Source organism: Girardinichthys multiradiatus, chromosome 9 (assembly GCF_021462225.1).
Source record: "Girardinichthys multiradiatus isolate DD_20200921_A chromosome 9, DD_fGirMul_XY1, whole genome shotgun sequence".
Lineage (NCBI taxonomy): Eukaryota > Metazoa > Chordata > Actinopteri > Cyprinodontiformes > Goodeidae > Girardinichthys > Girardinichthys multiradiatus.
The window spans coordinates 23,247,476-23,265,519 of NC_061802.1; the positions used below are offsets into that span (position 1 = coordinate 23,247,476).

The 18,044-nt window shown below is 39.0% G+C and overlaps 1 protein-coding gene across 1 annotated transcript in view; it reads left to right on the forward strand.

Annotated features, from left to right (window-relative positions):
• adgrl2a (adhesion G protein-coupled receptor L2a) overlaps positions 1–18,044 on the forward strand; it is a 155,454-nt gene that overhangs the window by 17,984 nt on the left and 119,426 nt on the right. Inside the window, exon 2 of the mRNA XM_047374519.1 lies at positions 6,431–6,614. Within this exon, the coding sequence (XP_047230475.1) occupies positions 6,539–6,614 (76 nt within the window). The 5' untranslated portion in view covers positions 6,431–6,538. The remainder of the gene's footprint in view (positions 1–6,430; positions 6,615–18,044) is intronic.

Consider the following 18,044-nt stretch of genomic DNA (forward strand, 5'->3'; position numbering starts at 1 on the left):
TTTTTGTATTCTAAGACACCTTTATGGGTTCCTTTGTTTTCAAACTCATGTGATCTTTGCTGCATTGTCCTCTGTCAGCCCCCAACGTCAGCCCCACGCTGCCCGCCTGCTGAGCTGTCCTGTTGCACAGCATGTGTGTTTGACCTGGTCTTTCACTGGCTTAGCTCCTGTCAGGGTTCAGGCCCCACGTTTGGGGCACTGGCAGTCACACAAAGTTTGGTTGGGTGTCACTTAGTTCCTTCGCCTCTACGCTGCTCTCAATCATTCCCTCGGCAGAGGGGTCACCCTCTGATTCCTCTCTGCCCCATATCTGACTCGGCGGGGCTCTGCAACTCATCTGATCGCCAAGTCTGATGTCTCCATGCAGGAGTGTGAATTATCTGATTTGCCCTTGCAAATTTCACATCTTCAGCAATGTCAAAGCAAGGAACCCAATTGCTTTTGAAGGAACATATTTTCTCCAAAACTGAGACAGTGTATTTTTGACTGAGTGTTCTATGCTCAGGTATTTCTACTTTCGTTTTGTCTTTTCTTTAAACGGGCAACAGAATCCCAGATGCCGGGAGCCTTGTAGGACAGAGTCTATGAATTCATCATGTATGAGGAATGTTGTTAGGAAAACCAAGTCACAACCAAGTGTGTTTCATCTATTTCAACCTGTGGTGGTATTTTGCTTCAGATGTACATTTCAGTGAACCTCTGCTCTCACATTATCTTTCCGTCGCATTTCTGTGATGTTCTATGACAATTAACATCCCATCCTTTCCCGAGATTTCTTGAAAGCTCAAGGGCTAATTTAAGGGTCAAGCAAGACTTGCAAGCTGTCAGTCATTTATTGTAGCTCAAATTCCCCCTCCTCCACTCAAGCTCTTTATTCTAGGTTCCCCTTCATTCTCTCGGACCCTGTTTTAGAGAATGGTCCAACTCTTCCTCCATTCTCCTGTGACCCTCTTACAACTGGAGATGGACAACTGGGAGCTTTGTTTTAGAAGCCTAACATTCTTTTCACATCTGCCTCTTGTTTTCAGACCCCCCACTGCATTTAAATTTCAAACTGTCCTGAATCAACCTTCCTTCCCTCCCCACTAATAACCCCCTTCCTCCCAGTTACTAAGCCTTTTATTTTATTTCTCCTAAGAGGACCAACTACTTCCTACTTGCGCATATTTGATACTCAGTTGTTGACTATAAAGCATTCCGTTGTATTATGAGTATATGGAGTGCAGAGCAGCCTGTGGGCCCATGCCCCTGTGGCTTCCCAATTTCTCAGGGTACTTAAACATCTGTCTGAACCAACTTCATATTTAGCCCGAGATGTGTGTTGTCTGCCACCATTTTAGTAATCTGTGCTTAAAAATCACAGAACATTGGCCACTGATCATGTGTGCGATGAATAACAAGCAGCATTGTTGTCGACGACCCGCTTCCATCTGTACAGAAACTCCAAACACAGCAGCACATTGTTATAGGGACTAAAACTTGCTCTGCGGTTTCACCCAAGTCAAGGGCCATGCAAAAAAAGAGCCGGGATGGGATTGTTTTCTGTTATGAGGCAGAGAGACAAAAAAGAAACCCCCAGCTGAATGGGGAGACCTGAACTCATTTAATGAGGACAACGGCAGTCAGGCAGTCTCCCCACTGTTTGCACCGTTAGTGTCTCAGCATGTTAAACACTCACAGCGTGAAACAAAATATATTAAAGTATAGGACTGTTATCATCGATTTACAGAACACCCCAACCCCCCTGTACAAGGAATCTACATTCTGCGTGTTTTTCATAGTAGGGGGTCTCTGCTGGCTTGAAGACAAAACTGTCAAAGGCATCTTGTCTTTTGTCTTCACATTTCAACACATGACTCCTCTTGGTTGTGCTTGCCTTTGTTGCTGTGCAGTGATGACAAGGCAGTTGAAAGAATAATCATACTGTTTCAGCACTGCTATCTCAGGCCGAGCCTTAAAATGATTGTTTATATATAAATATGAACACCTTCAGCCACTGAAGCAAACAATCAGCCAAAGACGCAGACACAGTTTTGGCCATTGTGAAATCCAAACTTACCCTTGAATGAAAATACATGATATAACTGCTTTTATTTAAAGCAGAAAAACAACTATTATTCTCCCTTCCACAATGGCTTTTAACAACTTTGGCTAAAAGTGACAAAGAACCAACTAATGTTTTGTAAATAGATATATCATATTCAGTTTTTTCATAGAATAATTTAATTTAATTTCCACAACAGAATGACATTTAAGTACCAGTATTATTTTTGAGGCAAATGTCTTATTGTAGATAAAATTAAAAGTTTTTTCAAAAGGTCATGTTTGCAGCTCTAGGTAAGTTTTTTTTTACCTGGACTGAGGGCAAAATGGCTCCTTGGATTGCAAAGGTTGTAAAGCCCTGGGAAATAGCAAGGAATGTGGGGCTGCCACTTGCACACGTCCAGACAGCTGGGTGAATGAAAGCTAATACGCCTTTTTCTCGTTTACAAGAAAGATAAATTTGGCTGTTTAGAAATATTTTTGACAGTCATAATGAGGAAAACCATCCTTCATAGTAAGACATTGTTAGTCTGTAAAGAGAAAACTGTAAAGAAAATACAATATTCTCTACACTTAGTTCTTGAAACTAATACTAAAATTATCATCTTTTTTTATTACAGATTTTGTTGTGTTTGTGTCAGGATAAAAATTCCACTAAATAGTATCTTAGGTTATAGAAAACAAGATGGGTTTTTTGGTTTCATTAACAGGAATTTGACTAAGTTAAAATAATGTTTTACATTTTTGTGTAAATCTGTAAATCAGTGAACCATGGTATTTCCACTCAAGGTAATTGTACCATGAGAATATCATATGAGCCCATGTCTAAACACAGATATTACTATTTGATATTACCTGGTTTGTTAGGCAAACTCTCTCTTCATATAGTTTAATAGTCCTGCAGCTTGTGCAATTTTAGAACACTGTCACCTTAAAAATAATGAAACGTGGCACCCCTTTCAATGCCATCACTGTTCTTTTTTTTGTGAGACAAAATATTTCCAAAATGCAAGGAAAAGTATAATAGCCTTCTTTCAGCCAGCTGCCCAGTAGTGTGCAGCAAGAGGTGGGGGAGTGCTGTATTGCTTTATGCCAAAATAAATCTCTTGTCACTTGGACGCTTTCTCTTAGTAAACCCTGATACTGATTCCTGAATGATGGCCAAAGCAAACATCACCAAAGGCCCCAATTGAACTACTTGATATTTTTAGAAAAAAAGATTTTGTTTTCTCTGTTATCTTGTCTTTGGGATTCCAATTGCGCTGCAATACATAAGCCATACCAGCAAGTGGCGATAATATCAACATGAACATCTTCATAAATCAAAAAAAGGTCCTGAGTATGGCTAAAGCCATCCTAAGTGAAACATTCTTTTTCATCTGCTTAGATTTGTATTTTAATGGAAAGGCCAAAGGTAGAAATCCATGGATAACCCCCCCTGTGTAAAATACCTTCAATATAATTCATACAACCATATTAGGGCTATACAGCAGTTTCTCAAATTATGTCACTATAACCAGATTGTCTTAGGCGCTTTGAAGTCATTAACAGTGCAGGCACTGCAAATACATCTGATAGTACCTATACTTTTAAAATACACACAAACGACAGTAGCAGCCTTAGGGATCTTAGCAAAACTTTTTTTTATTTGATTTGTAAAAAAATAAACTCTACAATAAATTGTGTCTTTGTACAGACACAGTTCTTTTTTTGAATTAAGCTTCTTAAAATGTGTTTAGTTATTAAATACCTAAGAAATGTGTGCACATATTATATCAACCAAGTAAACATCTTAGTTAAACAGGATTTACAGAGTGTATCACTTTATGCAAGAAAGACTTAGGATTTAAACAGATTATCATCATTCAGAACATATATTCTGATCTAAGAACAAAACAACAGGCACTAAGACTTTGTGCCTGGCTAAGAATTCCTAATCCTATATACTGAGTAAAAAGCCTTCTTGTGGAGACAATCAGCTTAAGGCCTCATTATAATGTATGGGCTGTGAGTGTGGGCAGTAACCACTTCCAGGATAAATTTAATTGGTGGCACTTTTATGCCCTGATAAAAAGCAAGTGGTAAAGTTTTGTGGCAATCCAATATGTTTGGTCTCTGTGATCAGCTTTCATTTGTCAAGCCTCACAACTGCACATTATTCTGCGGAAACTAAATACGCCGTGGCCGTGTGTGTTCTGCTCCTGTTAACCTCCCTTAAATGGCTGTAAAATTAGAGGTCTCAGGTGAGGAGTAATGTCATACCAGATGAGCTGATTATGGCAGGTTTAATTATAACTTTGTCGGTGAATGCGTGCGCTCTGCATGTTTTCTTGCTGATGAATTATTACGATGCCTGAGAACTCAGACAAAACAGATCAAAGAGCCTTCAGGTGCTGGTTATCCTCCAGCATGGTGGTGACAGCTGAAGCTGATTTGTGCGGTTTTGACTCTATACAACAACACAAATCCTCCCTGTCTTCTTAGTAAAATTTTCTTGTTAGCTACTAGTATGAACTGTATAATATTTGCTTCCTCAATTCTTAAAATACAATTGCAAGCTGCAAAATAGAAAAATTCAAATGGTGTTTTTGATTGTGCTAAAAAAGAAAACAGTATCGAATGGGGTCCTGTGTGCCTTGTTGCCCGAGTGATACCACGTCCCATGGCGAATGTGCTAATGGTTCATGGAAGAAAGAGGATGGAGCTTAACACAGCAGTGTAAACACACAGACAAAAGGGAGCTGTTAGTAGTGTGAAACACATGCCTGGGCGTGCTGGTAAGCATTGGGTTTCACCACACACAGCTCCACCACTGGATCCATGATGCCGAGGAGGTCATCTGTTTTTGTAGCAAGACAAAGTTTCAGGCTTATACAACCGAGACAGGTATGGATGGGAAGGGGAGGAATTCTGGTTTGGAGAGATGTCAGAGAAAGGGTGGGGGCGGTGAGGTGTAGAGATTGAAGAGATAAATTGGTTTGTGGTCAGTCACGAGACAGAGAAGTGACCATTTGTTTGGCAGTGTTTGTTTGTTTGGCTTGGACACGGGGGTGGAAACAGGCACAAAAGTTTTGATAGATGGGAGTGCTGTTACCTTTCAACCTCTTATTTCTTGGAAGTGAAATTCCACTGGTGAAATTAGCTGCACATCAAGCAATTCACAGGGATGACTGCGACTTAGGTTTTAGCAGCAAAAGTGTGCCATCATCTAATTGCTTTTATTCAAGGCAGAAAAGCAACAATATTCCTATTACTTAAATACTTATTGTCTGATAATTGTCTGATTATTAGCTATAACCAGTTATTCAATGTATTTGTTGTTTTCCAAACTTTTGAGTATTTATTTGCTGAGGTTTTTAAGTGAATGTGCTTATTGTAGCAAATCTAAGAGTATATATTAGTTTATTAGTTAATTAGTTGGGCTATTTGCTCAAGTAGCCAGACTGCAGTCTGCTGCTTAAGATGTGCCGTATATGGCATACCTGCAGTAGTTTTATTAAATGTGATGGACGTTGCTCCATCTCCAAACTATAATTATCCGGGTGTTTTGTCACTAGAAATATTTTCAAACATCTGTCATTTCTTTAATAAAAGCAAGAGGTTGGGGAGAGGCAAAGCTTTGTTGCGCCTGGTTTATTCGTATTTTATTTGTATTTCTGCCCTTGCAAGGAGTGTCTCTCGTTGTAAAACTTATCTCAAGCTCTGCATGTAAGGGAGTTTTGTATAGTTTCAGCAGGTCATTCACATACCCATTTTTATAACTTCACACATGAACCCTACTGCTACAGATTGTTGAAAACAGGCATATTTTCTTTGCAGCAACAACTGAAGTTAGTGTCATGAACCTAAAGTGTCATTAGTACCTCATTTAAAATACTTTAGGCCTCAGGAAGAATGTGACAAAAAATGTACTGTTTTTGAAACCTTAACTTTTAAAAACCTTGGTATAACATGATGCCAAGAACCAGCCCAATGCTTATTTTGTACTGTGGGACTGTAAAACACATAAACATAAATAATCAGGATACGCTCTGAATCAGGTAGACAAAATAGAGCTCCACACATTGGTAATGAGGTTAGTGTCTGGGCTGCTGGTCATGAGGGGATGCACAGGGCGGGACACAACAGCCCCCCCCTCCCTCACAACGGGTGAAATGTTTGCATTTGGCTGCCTTTAAGGGCTTTCTCTCTTGAGCATTATTGACCTTCTGGGCTTATTTTAGCGGTGTGTGTGGGTTTGTAGCATTTCACAGCCCAAGGTTTGTCACATTTCTCCATTGGAATGTGTGCACAACATCCAGGGTCTTCTGAAAGTGGGCAAAGCACACATGTGTGGGCTAAATTTCATAATTGAAGTAAATGCTGTCTTTTTGGTCTTTGTTGCAAGGGAGAAGATCGATAATGAACATCTCTGAGACCAGTTGGCTTGGACTTTTCTAATCAGAAGCTATTAGCCACAACACTAACCTGCCTCAAATCATCAATACTCAGCACCATGGCATGCTGCCTGCGGACACTACACACCTTTTGCTGGTTTCTCATCACTTTAACCCAAGTACACTCCACAGAGGGTAAGTATATCAAAGGCTTTTCTTGCTGGTTTCTTTAAAACATATGGATTTGTTATGTCATTCGTTTGTTTTGAATAAGTTATATTTCAGGTTGACTCAGTTCCAGATTTTTTTTTTATTATTCAGCTGCCTCAAAGAAAATATAGAATGTGGTAATTGTGAAGCAAGCCAAATCAGACACTGCTTGTCTGAGTAATGCAGTTTTCAGGACAGCGGGCACAGACGGATAGACGGGGATAATCTTGAGTGGTTTCATTAGTTGGTAAATTGTGATTTGTCTGAGACTTTCTGCTTGAAAGCGTCAGTTGTTCCCGGTGGCATCAGAGCTGGATCTCTTTGTAAATTCCTCGCTTTTTAATGCCCGCCTTCATGGAAATACACGTGGCAGATTTCACACCTCAAAAAACATCAAGCTCGAATGTCTAATCACACTTCATTAAGTTTTGATTAAATCAGTCCTGGCTTTGTTGTAACCGCACGTTTTACGTGTCCAATGTTTAACTACAAGGCTGAAAAGTAACGCACTAAATGTCTGATTATTGAAAGAATAATCCAAAGCTGGCATCTTTTTTGTGTGTAGTGTAAGTGAGGCTAATAAAATTTTGCCCCAAGATGACTGCTGTCAAAGCTCTAACCAAGCTGCCATTAAAGTTTGGTAATCAAAGACTCAAAAGGTGGAAGGTGGAGTTTTAACAACACGCCTTATTGACAGTGTAGCGAATCACATTGACGTGAATTGTAATAGCATATCATGTGTATATCATCTGGGCTCCATCTGATCTATCCTATTAAAAAATGGAAATGTGATTCTCTGATCTCTACAGGCATCAATCAAACTTGTGAAGCTTCAGCCATAAAAACGTCTGTACAATCAGATGGTTTCCATTAATACCAGCCACTTTAGGGGAAATATTTCCCAACCATACACCTTATTAAAAGATTAAAGTATGCAATTTTGATTCCTATGTATTTGAAAACTACAGGGTGTCAGCGCATTCTTAAAAAGTGTCAATAATTAAGCTTAAACTCAGGTCTTAAATTTTGTCGTGGCTGGACTATTTAAATCTCATATATTTTTGTATACGTAGTTTTTTCTCCCAGGACTTTTCTGTCAAACAAAAGTTGCCGCTTGCAGAAATCTTCATTGCATTTGGTGACTTGAGGCAGTTGAGGCTACAGGTAACATACCCTTGCTAGCAAGCTTTTTTGCATCTATTATGGTGCAAAGTTGGCTGTACGACGTTCGTTTATGCCACTGGCTCACTTCTGTCGCTGACCCATACAGGGCTAGGTGCATTCTCAAGGGGTTAAGGCTGTAGAGAGCCATTCTAAGTCTGAGAAGCAAAAAGCCGCTGCCAAGAGCCACATATGCCCCTTTTCCACTGGCTCTTTTTAGGTGCTGCGGCTCCGCCCCACTCGGTTTCACTCTAACCCGCCTCCAGCCATCAGTGCAGTGCTGCTAATTAGTGTTACTCTGTGACATTGTCACATTAAAGTAATTTGCGTGAAATGATAAAAAATAAATAATTCAACACAAAATAAAAACTAAATTAAACTAAATAATAATAATATTTGTATTATTGTATTTGCAAGAATGTCATACATGTTTATTCATGTATAACATGATCCAGTGGGATATTTATCTGAGCTAAAGCCCAGCCAGAACCTACAAAAAAAGGCACAGGGTTTCTGATGTGAGGCGGTTGTTGTAGGAGAAGCAGAGAGGAGATATGCTGCTGTCTGGACTGAAGAAGTGACCTGAAGAAGTTACAATTTTGGGCCTTAGGAGGAAGTTTTTGTCTCAGCCATGGCAATAACAAATACAAGGAGTTTAAAGTGCAAAACCATGGACTTGTGACCCTGGTGAAGTTAGTTTTAGGTTGGATTTTGGATGTTCATGCCCCGCCGATTCAACAAGTTCCTCCCATCTGATCCGATGAAAGTAGTCTGATTACAGGCAGCTGCCTCGAGACGCTGCTTCGCTAAAGGACTGTTAATACATTTCCAAACCAAACACTGTTTCATGGTTGTATTGTCTTATGTGTTTTTTATGTGTTTTGCTTGTGTCTGAACAGCTGAATTTATGTCTAATCAGCTGGTTTAGGATGTTATTAAATACAGCGCCCTGTCTGAGTGTAATTGAGAAAGCTGATATGTCCTTCTTTTCTTTCAGCCTTCAGGCATGGGTTATAATTTGTAAATAGTAAAATTATATTTCAATTTGACTTGTTTTGGCCATTGTGGTCCTTAATATTATTGTTGCCACTCTTGAGTTTTATTAACTTTTCCCTGAACTAAATCTTGGAAAAACGTTTCATTTCTCCTGGTCCCATGGCCAATAAGTGAACAGCTGTCTGTTCACTTCACATCTAGTCCCTAACAGCGCTTTGATTGTCTCGTTGCTGAAAAGCACTATATAAATAAACTTACCTTACCTTACCATACCTTACTCAGCCCCGATCGGACCTGCTCAGGAGCAGGGTCCAAAAAAGTAGGTACCGGTACAGAAAAAAAACAGCAATGAAAACGCTTGCAAAGAGAGCCAAGTGCAGTGGAGTAGGGCCACATCGAGCCAGTGGAAAAGGGGCAAAAGAGATCCCAGAAATTTCACTGTTTTGCTCCCCGCTGCTACTACTAGCACTGATCTAGGAGCAGCATTTGGTGCGACGCAAACTCTGAAGCCGGAGGTTTTGTGGATTTCAACCACAGTGGTCAAGCACAAGTCTTACAACTCCAACGAGGGGACAGGAGATGTGTTTGGTTTGATGTTCCCAGACTCATAAATCACAAGCACATTTTTTTGCACTTGTTCATACAATTGAACAAGAGAGCACTTTCATCACTTTATGTTTGACACTTGAATGTGTCTCATTGTTTGACACATACTATGTTTGATTGTAATCCAGCAGCATAACCCAACCATCCACTATACAGTTTTTTTTGGGTGTTAAATTTAATTCAAGTTGGCATTAAATAGGTCTCAAAACGTGTGAAATTTTACTTCCTGAAACCTGCTGATACCCTGAAACAAATCTAGTCAGAGAGTTACATATACATATATATTACGGATAGTGGGCCATTACCATTTTGTCAGTTTTTATCTGGAAGTCCCGCAGTATTTTAGCTTGGTTATTTCCCACCACTTTGGGAGGTGATTCCCACTTTGACCTAGGGGTCTTCGGTTCGTATTTCTTACAGATGTTTCCGAACACACTTCAATATATTGTATTGCCATTTTTATGTTTGACCAAGACAAGGTGAGGCATACTCGTCTTTTAGATTGTTACAAATAAAAGTGTGGCATATGTATGAAATCAACCCTTTTCACTCTTAAATCCTAAAAAAAAGCCAGAGCAATCAATAGCCCTTAAAGCATCGTCATTTATGTGTAATTAAATTTTGTTTTGTTACATTACGGAGCAAACAGCAGGAGACCAAGGAACCCTGCCGACAGGTCAGTGATAAAGTTTTGGTGAGGTGTAAAGCAGGGTTAGGTTATAAATCAACATCCCAAGCAGTAAATATCTTAAGGTTTGCTGTTCTACCATACTCATCCTAATATCAAAGATTTTGGTGAAACTGCAAACCTATCAAGACATGGCTTTTCAGTTAAACTGATATTGTTAATCACAGAAGCAACCAAGACTTGTGGTAACTCTGGAGCTGCAGAGATCCACAGTTACAGTGGATCTGCAGCATTGACAGGACAACTATTTGTTGTGCATTTCACAAATCTGGCCTTTATGGAAAAGTGGCATAATTGTTCAGTTGCCAAAAATGTTCCTCTGCAATTTGCCACAAGCCAGTAAGCATGTAAAAGAAGAGACTCTGTTCAGGTTAGACTAAAATGACACTTATTGGCGTACTTGCAAAGCACTTTGTGTGACCAAAAACAAACGCAGTGATCACACCACTGTGAAAGGTGGTGGGAAATATTGAATTTTATTTTATATTTTTTTCAGTAGCTGGATAGACTACTCATTTGTTTGGTATAACCCAAAGCAGAAATACGTTAAGATCTTTTAAATATTTGTTAATTGCAATTTGTATTGTTATAGTAATTTTATATAATCACATTCAATATCAATATTATCACATTATGACATGTTTTCCTAATACAGGTCCTTCTCAAAATATTAGCATATTGTGATAAAGTTCATTATTTTCCATAATGTCATGATGAAAATTTAACATTCATATATTTTAGATTCATTGCACACTAACTGAAATATTTCAGGTCTTTTATTGTCTTAATACGGATGATTTTGGCATACAGCTCATGAAAACCCAAAATTCCTATCTCACAAAATTAGCATATTTCATCCGACCAATAAAAGAAGTGTTTTTAATACAAAAAACGTCAACCTTCAAATAATCATGTACAGTTATGCACTCAATACTTGGTCGGGAATCCTTTTGCAGAAATGACTGCTTCAATGCGGCGTGGCATGGAGGCAATCAGCCTGTGGCACTGCTGAGGTCTTATGGAGGCCCGGGATGCTTCGATAGCGGCCTTTAGCTCATCCAGAGTGTTGGGTCTTGAGTCTCTCAACGTTCTCTTCACAATATCCCACAGATTCTCTATGGGGTTCAGGTCAGGAGAGTTGGCAGGCCAATTGAGCACAGTGATACCATGGTCAGTAAACCATTTACCAGTGGTTTTGGCACTGTGAGCAGGTGCCAGGTTGTGCTGAAAAATGAAATCTTCATCTCCATAAGGCTTTTCAGCAGATGGAAGCATGAAGTGCTCCAAAATCTCCTGATAGCTAGCTGCATTGACCCTGTCCTTGATAAAACACAGTGGACCAACACCAGCAGCTGACACGGCACCCCAGACCATCACTGACTGTGGGTACTTGACACTGGACTTCTGGCATTTTGGCATTTCCTTCTCCCCAGTCTTCCTCCAGACTCTGGCACCTTGATTTCCGAATGACATGCAGAATTTGCTTTCATCCGAAAAAAGTACTTTGGACCACTCAGCAACAGTCCAGTTCTGCTTCTCTGTAGCCCATGTCAGGCGCTTCTGCCGCTGTTTCTGGTTCAAAAGGGGCTTGACCTGGGGAATGTGGCACCTGTAGCCCATTTCCTGCACACGCCTGTGCACGGTGGCTCTGGGTGTTTCTACTCCAGACTCAGACCACTGCTTCCGCAGGTCCCCCAAGGTCTGGAATCGGCCCTTCTCCACAATCTTCCTCAGGGTCCGGTCACCTCTTCTCGTTGTGCAGCGTTTTCTGCCACACTTTTTCCTTCCCACAGACTTCCCACTGAGGTGCCTTGATACAGCACTCTGGGAACAGCCTATTCGTTCAGAAATGTCTTTCTGTGTCTTACCCTCTTGCTTGAGGGTGTCAATAGTGGCCTTCTGGACAGCAGTCAGGTCGGCAGTCTTACCCATGATTGGGGTTTTGAGTGATGAACCAGGCTGGGAGTTTTAAAGGCCTCAGGAATCTTTTGCAGGTGTTTAGAGTTAACTCGTTGATTCAGATGATTAGGTTCATAGCTCGTTTAGAGACCCTTTTAATGATATGCTAATTTTGTGAGATAGGAATTTTGGGTTTTCATGAACTGTATGCCAAAATCATCCGTATTAAGACAATATATAAATATTTCAGTTAGTGTGCAATGAATCTAAAATATATGAATGTTAAATTTTCATCATGACATTATGGAAAATAATGAACTTTATCACAATATGCTAATATTTTGAGAAGGACCTGTATGCTGCAGCTCTAGGGTAATGTAGTGGGGATGCTTTTCTTAAGAGGACAGAAAATGTGGAAATAGTTGATGGGAAATGGATGACACAAATTGAGGGGCAATCCCAAAAAAGGAATCCCGTTTAAGCTACCAAAGACTTCAGGCTGAAGCAGAGGGTCACCTTCCAGCAGGAAAATGACTCTAAAGGTACAGCTAAAACTATAATAGAATGAGTTCGATCAAAGCATATTCCTGTGGTAAAATGACGTAAGCAGACTTAAATGAAATTACTTATTATATAAATTACTTAAATTACTTTACAGACACTATGTCCGAACTGATTGAGCTGGACATATTTAGCAAAGAAGCATCGTGATATTCAAAGCTAGTAGAGACATACCCAAAACACTTGCAACTGTAATTATACCAAAAAGTGGTTATATTAAATCAGGGGGTGAAAATATATGCATGCCGCCAATTGTATAGCTTTGTTTTCATATAAAAGGTTGAAAACCATGTATAATGTTCCTTCTATGTATCAGTGTATCAACCACCCAGACCTCTCAGGTCTTCTGGCTCAAATCTACTCTGCACACCCAAAACCAGACCTAAACATGGAGAAGCAGCTTTTAGTTCTTATGCTCCACTAATCTGGAATACACTGCCAGAAAACTGTAGAAGCGCCAAAACTCTTAAGTTGCTTTAAATCAAGATTAAAAACTTATTTATTTAGAGTGGCCTTTGACTGTGCCATTTAGGCATAATTAGTTGTGTTTTCAGTCCAATTTTCCTTTCATTTTCTTGTCCATCATTCTATTCTCTTTATTTTATTTTATTTTACTTTTTTAAATTACCTCTGTTGTTTGATTTTACCATTTGATTTGTTTTTCTGTGTCTGTATCTGTGTTTATTTGCTTTGTGATTGTATTGTAATTGTATGTACAGCGCTTTGAGTGTTTCATTGCTGAAAAGCGCTATATAAATAAACTTACCTTACCTTACCTTTTACTTCACAATTATGTGCTTGTTGGTCTACCACAAACATTCCCAATTAATACGTATGTGAAATCAGAGTCACCATGGTTCATAAGTGAATTATTGGCAGGTTGTTTAACCCTCCACTTGCAAATGAACTGAGTAGGCAATAAAATACACTGATTAATTGCTTGCGTCTAACTGGTGGAATGACAGGTTGGGAAAAAATTAGCTTATTTATTATTTTGACATTTTTCATTCACCCTTTTCACTTATTTTCTAATATTACCCTACCCCCCTCACCTCTTTTCCCTTTTCCTATTTCAGTCTCAGAGATCAGCCCAGAAACAGTTCATTACAAACAATATCCCCTAGTAAACATGCTTCATTAAACTTTCTCTACCCCTAATATCTTTTTAATGTATTTTTATAATTGAATTAAATGGGTTAGTCGAATGCTATAAATAATTTAAAGTTGGCTCATTTCGTTTACCTCTTTTTTTACATCTGATAGAGACATACAGTATAAATACACACGTACCAGACTCAGAATGCAGCTGTTTAGCGGATATGTTTGACCTCCTTCTCTATACATTCTTCACATTTGACTCCTCTGGTTGAACATGTTTCCTTGAGTATGTCTGTCTTATTTACACAGCTCACTCACAGCTTTTTCAAAGCTTTTGTCTGCTGTTTTCTTTATTGTTATGCTCAGATCTCTGCTCTGAAAAAGTGCTTGCTTGCTTCAGTAACTCTCATAGTTACTGGCATTAATTTCTAGATTGATTTGTGTTATTATTTAATCACAGTGTATTTCTAGAGCCGAACTCTGCCGATTGCAAAATTACCCCAGGGCTTATAGCTTAAAAAATTCATAATATAGCACAATAAAGTTTAAAGTCATGTCCCTACCACAACAATTACATGTAATTTGTTATAATCCATATTGTTGTTATGGTGTAATGTCCACCATGACTGCTTTAATATGACTGTTATCCTACTTTAGTCCACAAGAGCCTTGTTTACCAGAGATATTGTAATCATCATTTATTATTGAGGGTTTTATTAAATAGCTTGTATTTCTTAGTCTTCAAGTGTCTATAGTCAGCTAAAGGTTTTTGAAAGAGACATGAAGGGAAAGTTATCCAGTTCAAACAAAGGAGCTCTACCTATAAAGATCAATGCATTTTTTTCTGTTTGGTTCTGAATCTAGATGGAAGACCTGACAAATATACATGTGTTAAATAGTGATGTTTCAACGTGACTGTGTGTAGAAACAAGTAGAGAACAAAAACCGGAGCAAGCAGTAATGCTTGGATTCTTATGCCAATATTTGCCCCAATCTTCTCCTTCCGACAAGCCCTGATCATCGTGATGGCTCTTAAGATAATCTTTTGAGATATTTCTATTGTGTGTGGTGTGTTAAGAATGATCTAGTCTGCTTGGAAGGATGTCGGGACCGGTCCAACCTAAAATCGGGAAAATTCAACAAATTTAGATTGTCTTGGCCCAATATCCTACAATGTGGGGTGTTTCTTGAGGAAAAACGAGCATGCAGCCTGTTGAATGTGACGTATAGCAAATAAGAAAGCAATGTGACAGAAAGATGGAAGGGATTTATGTCTCCCATGCTTCACTATTGTTTTTGTTGGGACTGATGCTGGTCCTAAATATTGTCATACTTTACACGTTTTGCAAAGCCATTATGGTAAAAAGCGAACATTTATTTATTAAACACCTTGATGACTATTTTAAAGAAGGTCAGACGTTATAGTCCTGGAAGTCTCTTACTTAACTTTGCATCTTCGTTTTTCTATTGCATGAATGCATGTGTGCCTTGTAGCATTCTAAGTGATCTTCTGCAGGTTATTTTCCTTTTATTTTACTAGTGGTCCTTTCATATATGAATAGTCAGTCATTTTCTATACCACATTTTCCTTAGTGGGTCACGGGGAAGCTGGTGCCTATCTCCAGCAGTCTTATGGGCAGGAGGCGGGGTACAACCCGGACAGGTCGCCAGTAAAACGCATGTCTTTGGACTGTGGGAGGAAGCCGGCCTACCTGGAGAGAACCCACGCATGCACAGGGAGAACATGCAAACTCCATGCAGAAAGACCCACGGCCAGGAGTCAAACCCAGGACCTTCTTGCTGCAAGGCAACACTGCTGCCAACTGTGCCACCGTACAGCCCCTGAAAAAGGTTGATATATATCAATGAATATATCAACCTTACAATGATGATTGCAATGACCAAGCAATGATGATTAACCCTTGCACAGCATGATTAAATTGGCTTACATGTTTTCCAAAAAAATATAGTCACGTCTGGTGGGATTGCAGGGATGTGTATGTATCAGCGACAGAAATGCAATTGACACCTAGCTCAGTCACACGCTCTTCCAAAGCCTTCCTCAAAATTGTTGGAATTGTAGTGAGCCGGAAAGAGATGGCACAGTGAGGATTGTGTGTCAAGAGGTGTGGAATTGGTTTATATTTGATACATGCAACACATAGTGTTGGGAATACCTTGTACTTTTGTTAAGCTTCAGTTAAAAAATATTCTTTTTGTGTGCAATATAAGGATTTTGAAATTATCACAAAAATCTGAACTGATGATTAACATTACTCTGTAGGAGGTCATGCCATCTTCTAAAAGGACATGGTTAAAAATAGGTCACACATTGTTTCATCAATCAATAAACAAATATTTTCATTAGAATTGAGCTTTTTGTTCCTCTTTAACAAAAACTGTTTTCAGAGGCGAAACCTGTAACAACAAGCCTAGCACAGGGAATTTCTGTCTTTCTGCACATCCTAAAACCTCGCCATTGTTTCCCCTCATAGCTTGAAATGTTTGGAGTACTTGAGGTTTCTCAAAGGAAACAGGGAAGGGCACCTTTAAAAAGCACGCTTTTTTTATAGCAGGGAAGGGGAAGGAGAGAAAACTTAAAACCTTCATCTCAATGTCAATGAAGTGAAATAGACAATGAAGTGAAATAGACAAAGTGTTCTGAAATCTGTTAACTGAAATCTAAAGCCTAGGGCTTAATTGGAGTCAGAACCTGCAAGAACAGGAACCAGCACCTCCCAGTGACGTTCTGTTTAAATGTTTAACTACTGATATGTCCCACTTTTTCTTAGCTTTTTCTGTTCTGTGCCGATGCTGATTTCTTAATAAGAACAATTAGTGCGATGGAAACAAATTAATTATCTAACATCTGATCTGATGATGGATATTTCAAACACCCAATACAGGAAATAAAGGTGAAGATGTTATCTGATAATGAGTTCACTGGGTATCTGTGCATATATGTATCGTCTAAAAAAATGAAAGCGCACCTTAAAGTGCAGTGGAAGCTTTATTTGATTTTTACGCTAAATTTTACAATCTTTTTAGCTCTCACAATGTTCAAAGCAGCACAAAAATTGCCCAGACTAAAGTGATGAATTTTGGTTTAGACTCACATGCTTTAAGGAATGTGAGCTGGTTTTGTTTTTCTACCAATTTGTTGATGTCATCTTGGTTGTTTGAGGTAGACTCTGGGATCCGGCCTCCCTGTGTAGCCAGGCAGGCGTGGGGCCTGTGTACGTAGGCCGACTGCGCTGTCTTGTCTTGTTCACCGCCAGCCAGGCCTGACCAAAAAGGGGATAAGGAGACAATGACTGGGAGAGCAAGCAGTGGCAAGGTGTATCCACAGCCGCCGGGCCTCCTCCCCGCCGAGTACTTCAAATCCTCATTAGGATTTTCAGCAAAGGAAGAAGGGATTTTCAGGATTAGGGCTTTGTCACAGCTGGCTCCAGGTTGGTGTTTGTCATGCAGGAGCATGTCAGAACTCTGACATATTGAAACCTCCCATCCCCCTGCCTAAGTACAGTTTGACTAACTTAAAATACATGATGCTTACAGTCATTAACGTGCTGCCTTTGCTAAAGGTTTGTAGGTACTTACTAGTAGCTTTTGTCAGGTTTCTATTGGTTCATTCTACTGCGTCAGCATTTGTTGGCTATTCACATAGAGATAACCTTGGAAAACATATTTAGTTTGCTGTTTACAGTTGTAATCCATAACTCTTTCGAACATATTAGCCATTATTTTAATGCAACTGTTCACAGGAGACTCATTGCCCTACTTTAAACTTTCTCCTCAAGCCTTTTTGTATTGCAGAGGTACTAAATGGTCTTCCCAGAAGCTACTAATTCCTTGAGTTTGCTTGTATTTTGCAAAATAAGTATGTAAAGTTGGATTTTTATTATAAAAAAGATGCACTGATTAGAGTTGTTTTTAAAGCTTTGACCTGCCAATACTGATTATAGCTGATTCCAATTTCTCAGTAAGAGAATTAACAGTATCAAAAAATGTATAGCCTTTCTGTTGTTAGCTTTTGTCATTGTTTATATTAGGAGTATACTTGGGCCACAATAGTATTCCCACTGTTTGATATCCTTGAGTAAAATTACACAAAAATTAAAAACTAAAATGTATACATCAACTAATTGATTAAAACTGAGAGCAACAATATTTCCTTATGTGTGAAATTTTTGCTTTTTTCATTTTTTGATACAAAGGAACTGTTATTGAGAGTAAGAAATATGCATCAATAATAGTGAAAGCATCAATCATCACTGTTTAAAATCAGAGTCAGCGATTTTCATGATGATTCATCAATCAGTTTATTTTTGGTAGGGATATTTAGAAAAAGTAAGATTCTATTGCAGCAGAGATAAAAAAAAAAAAAGGCAGTGTCAGCTAAAAAC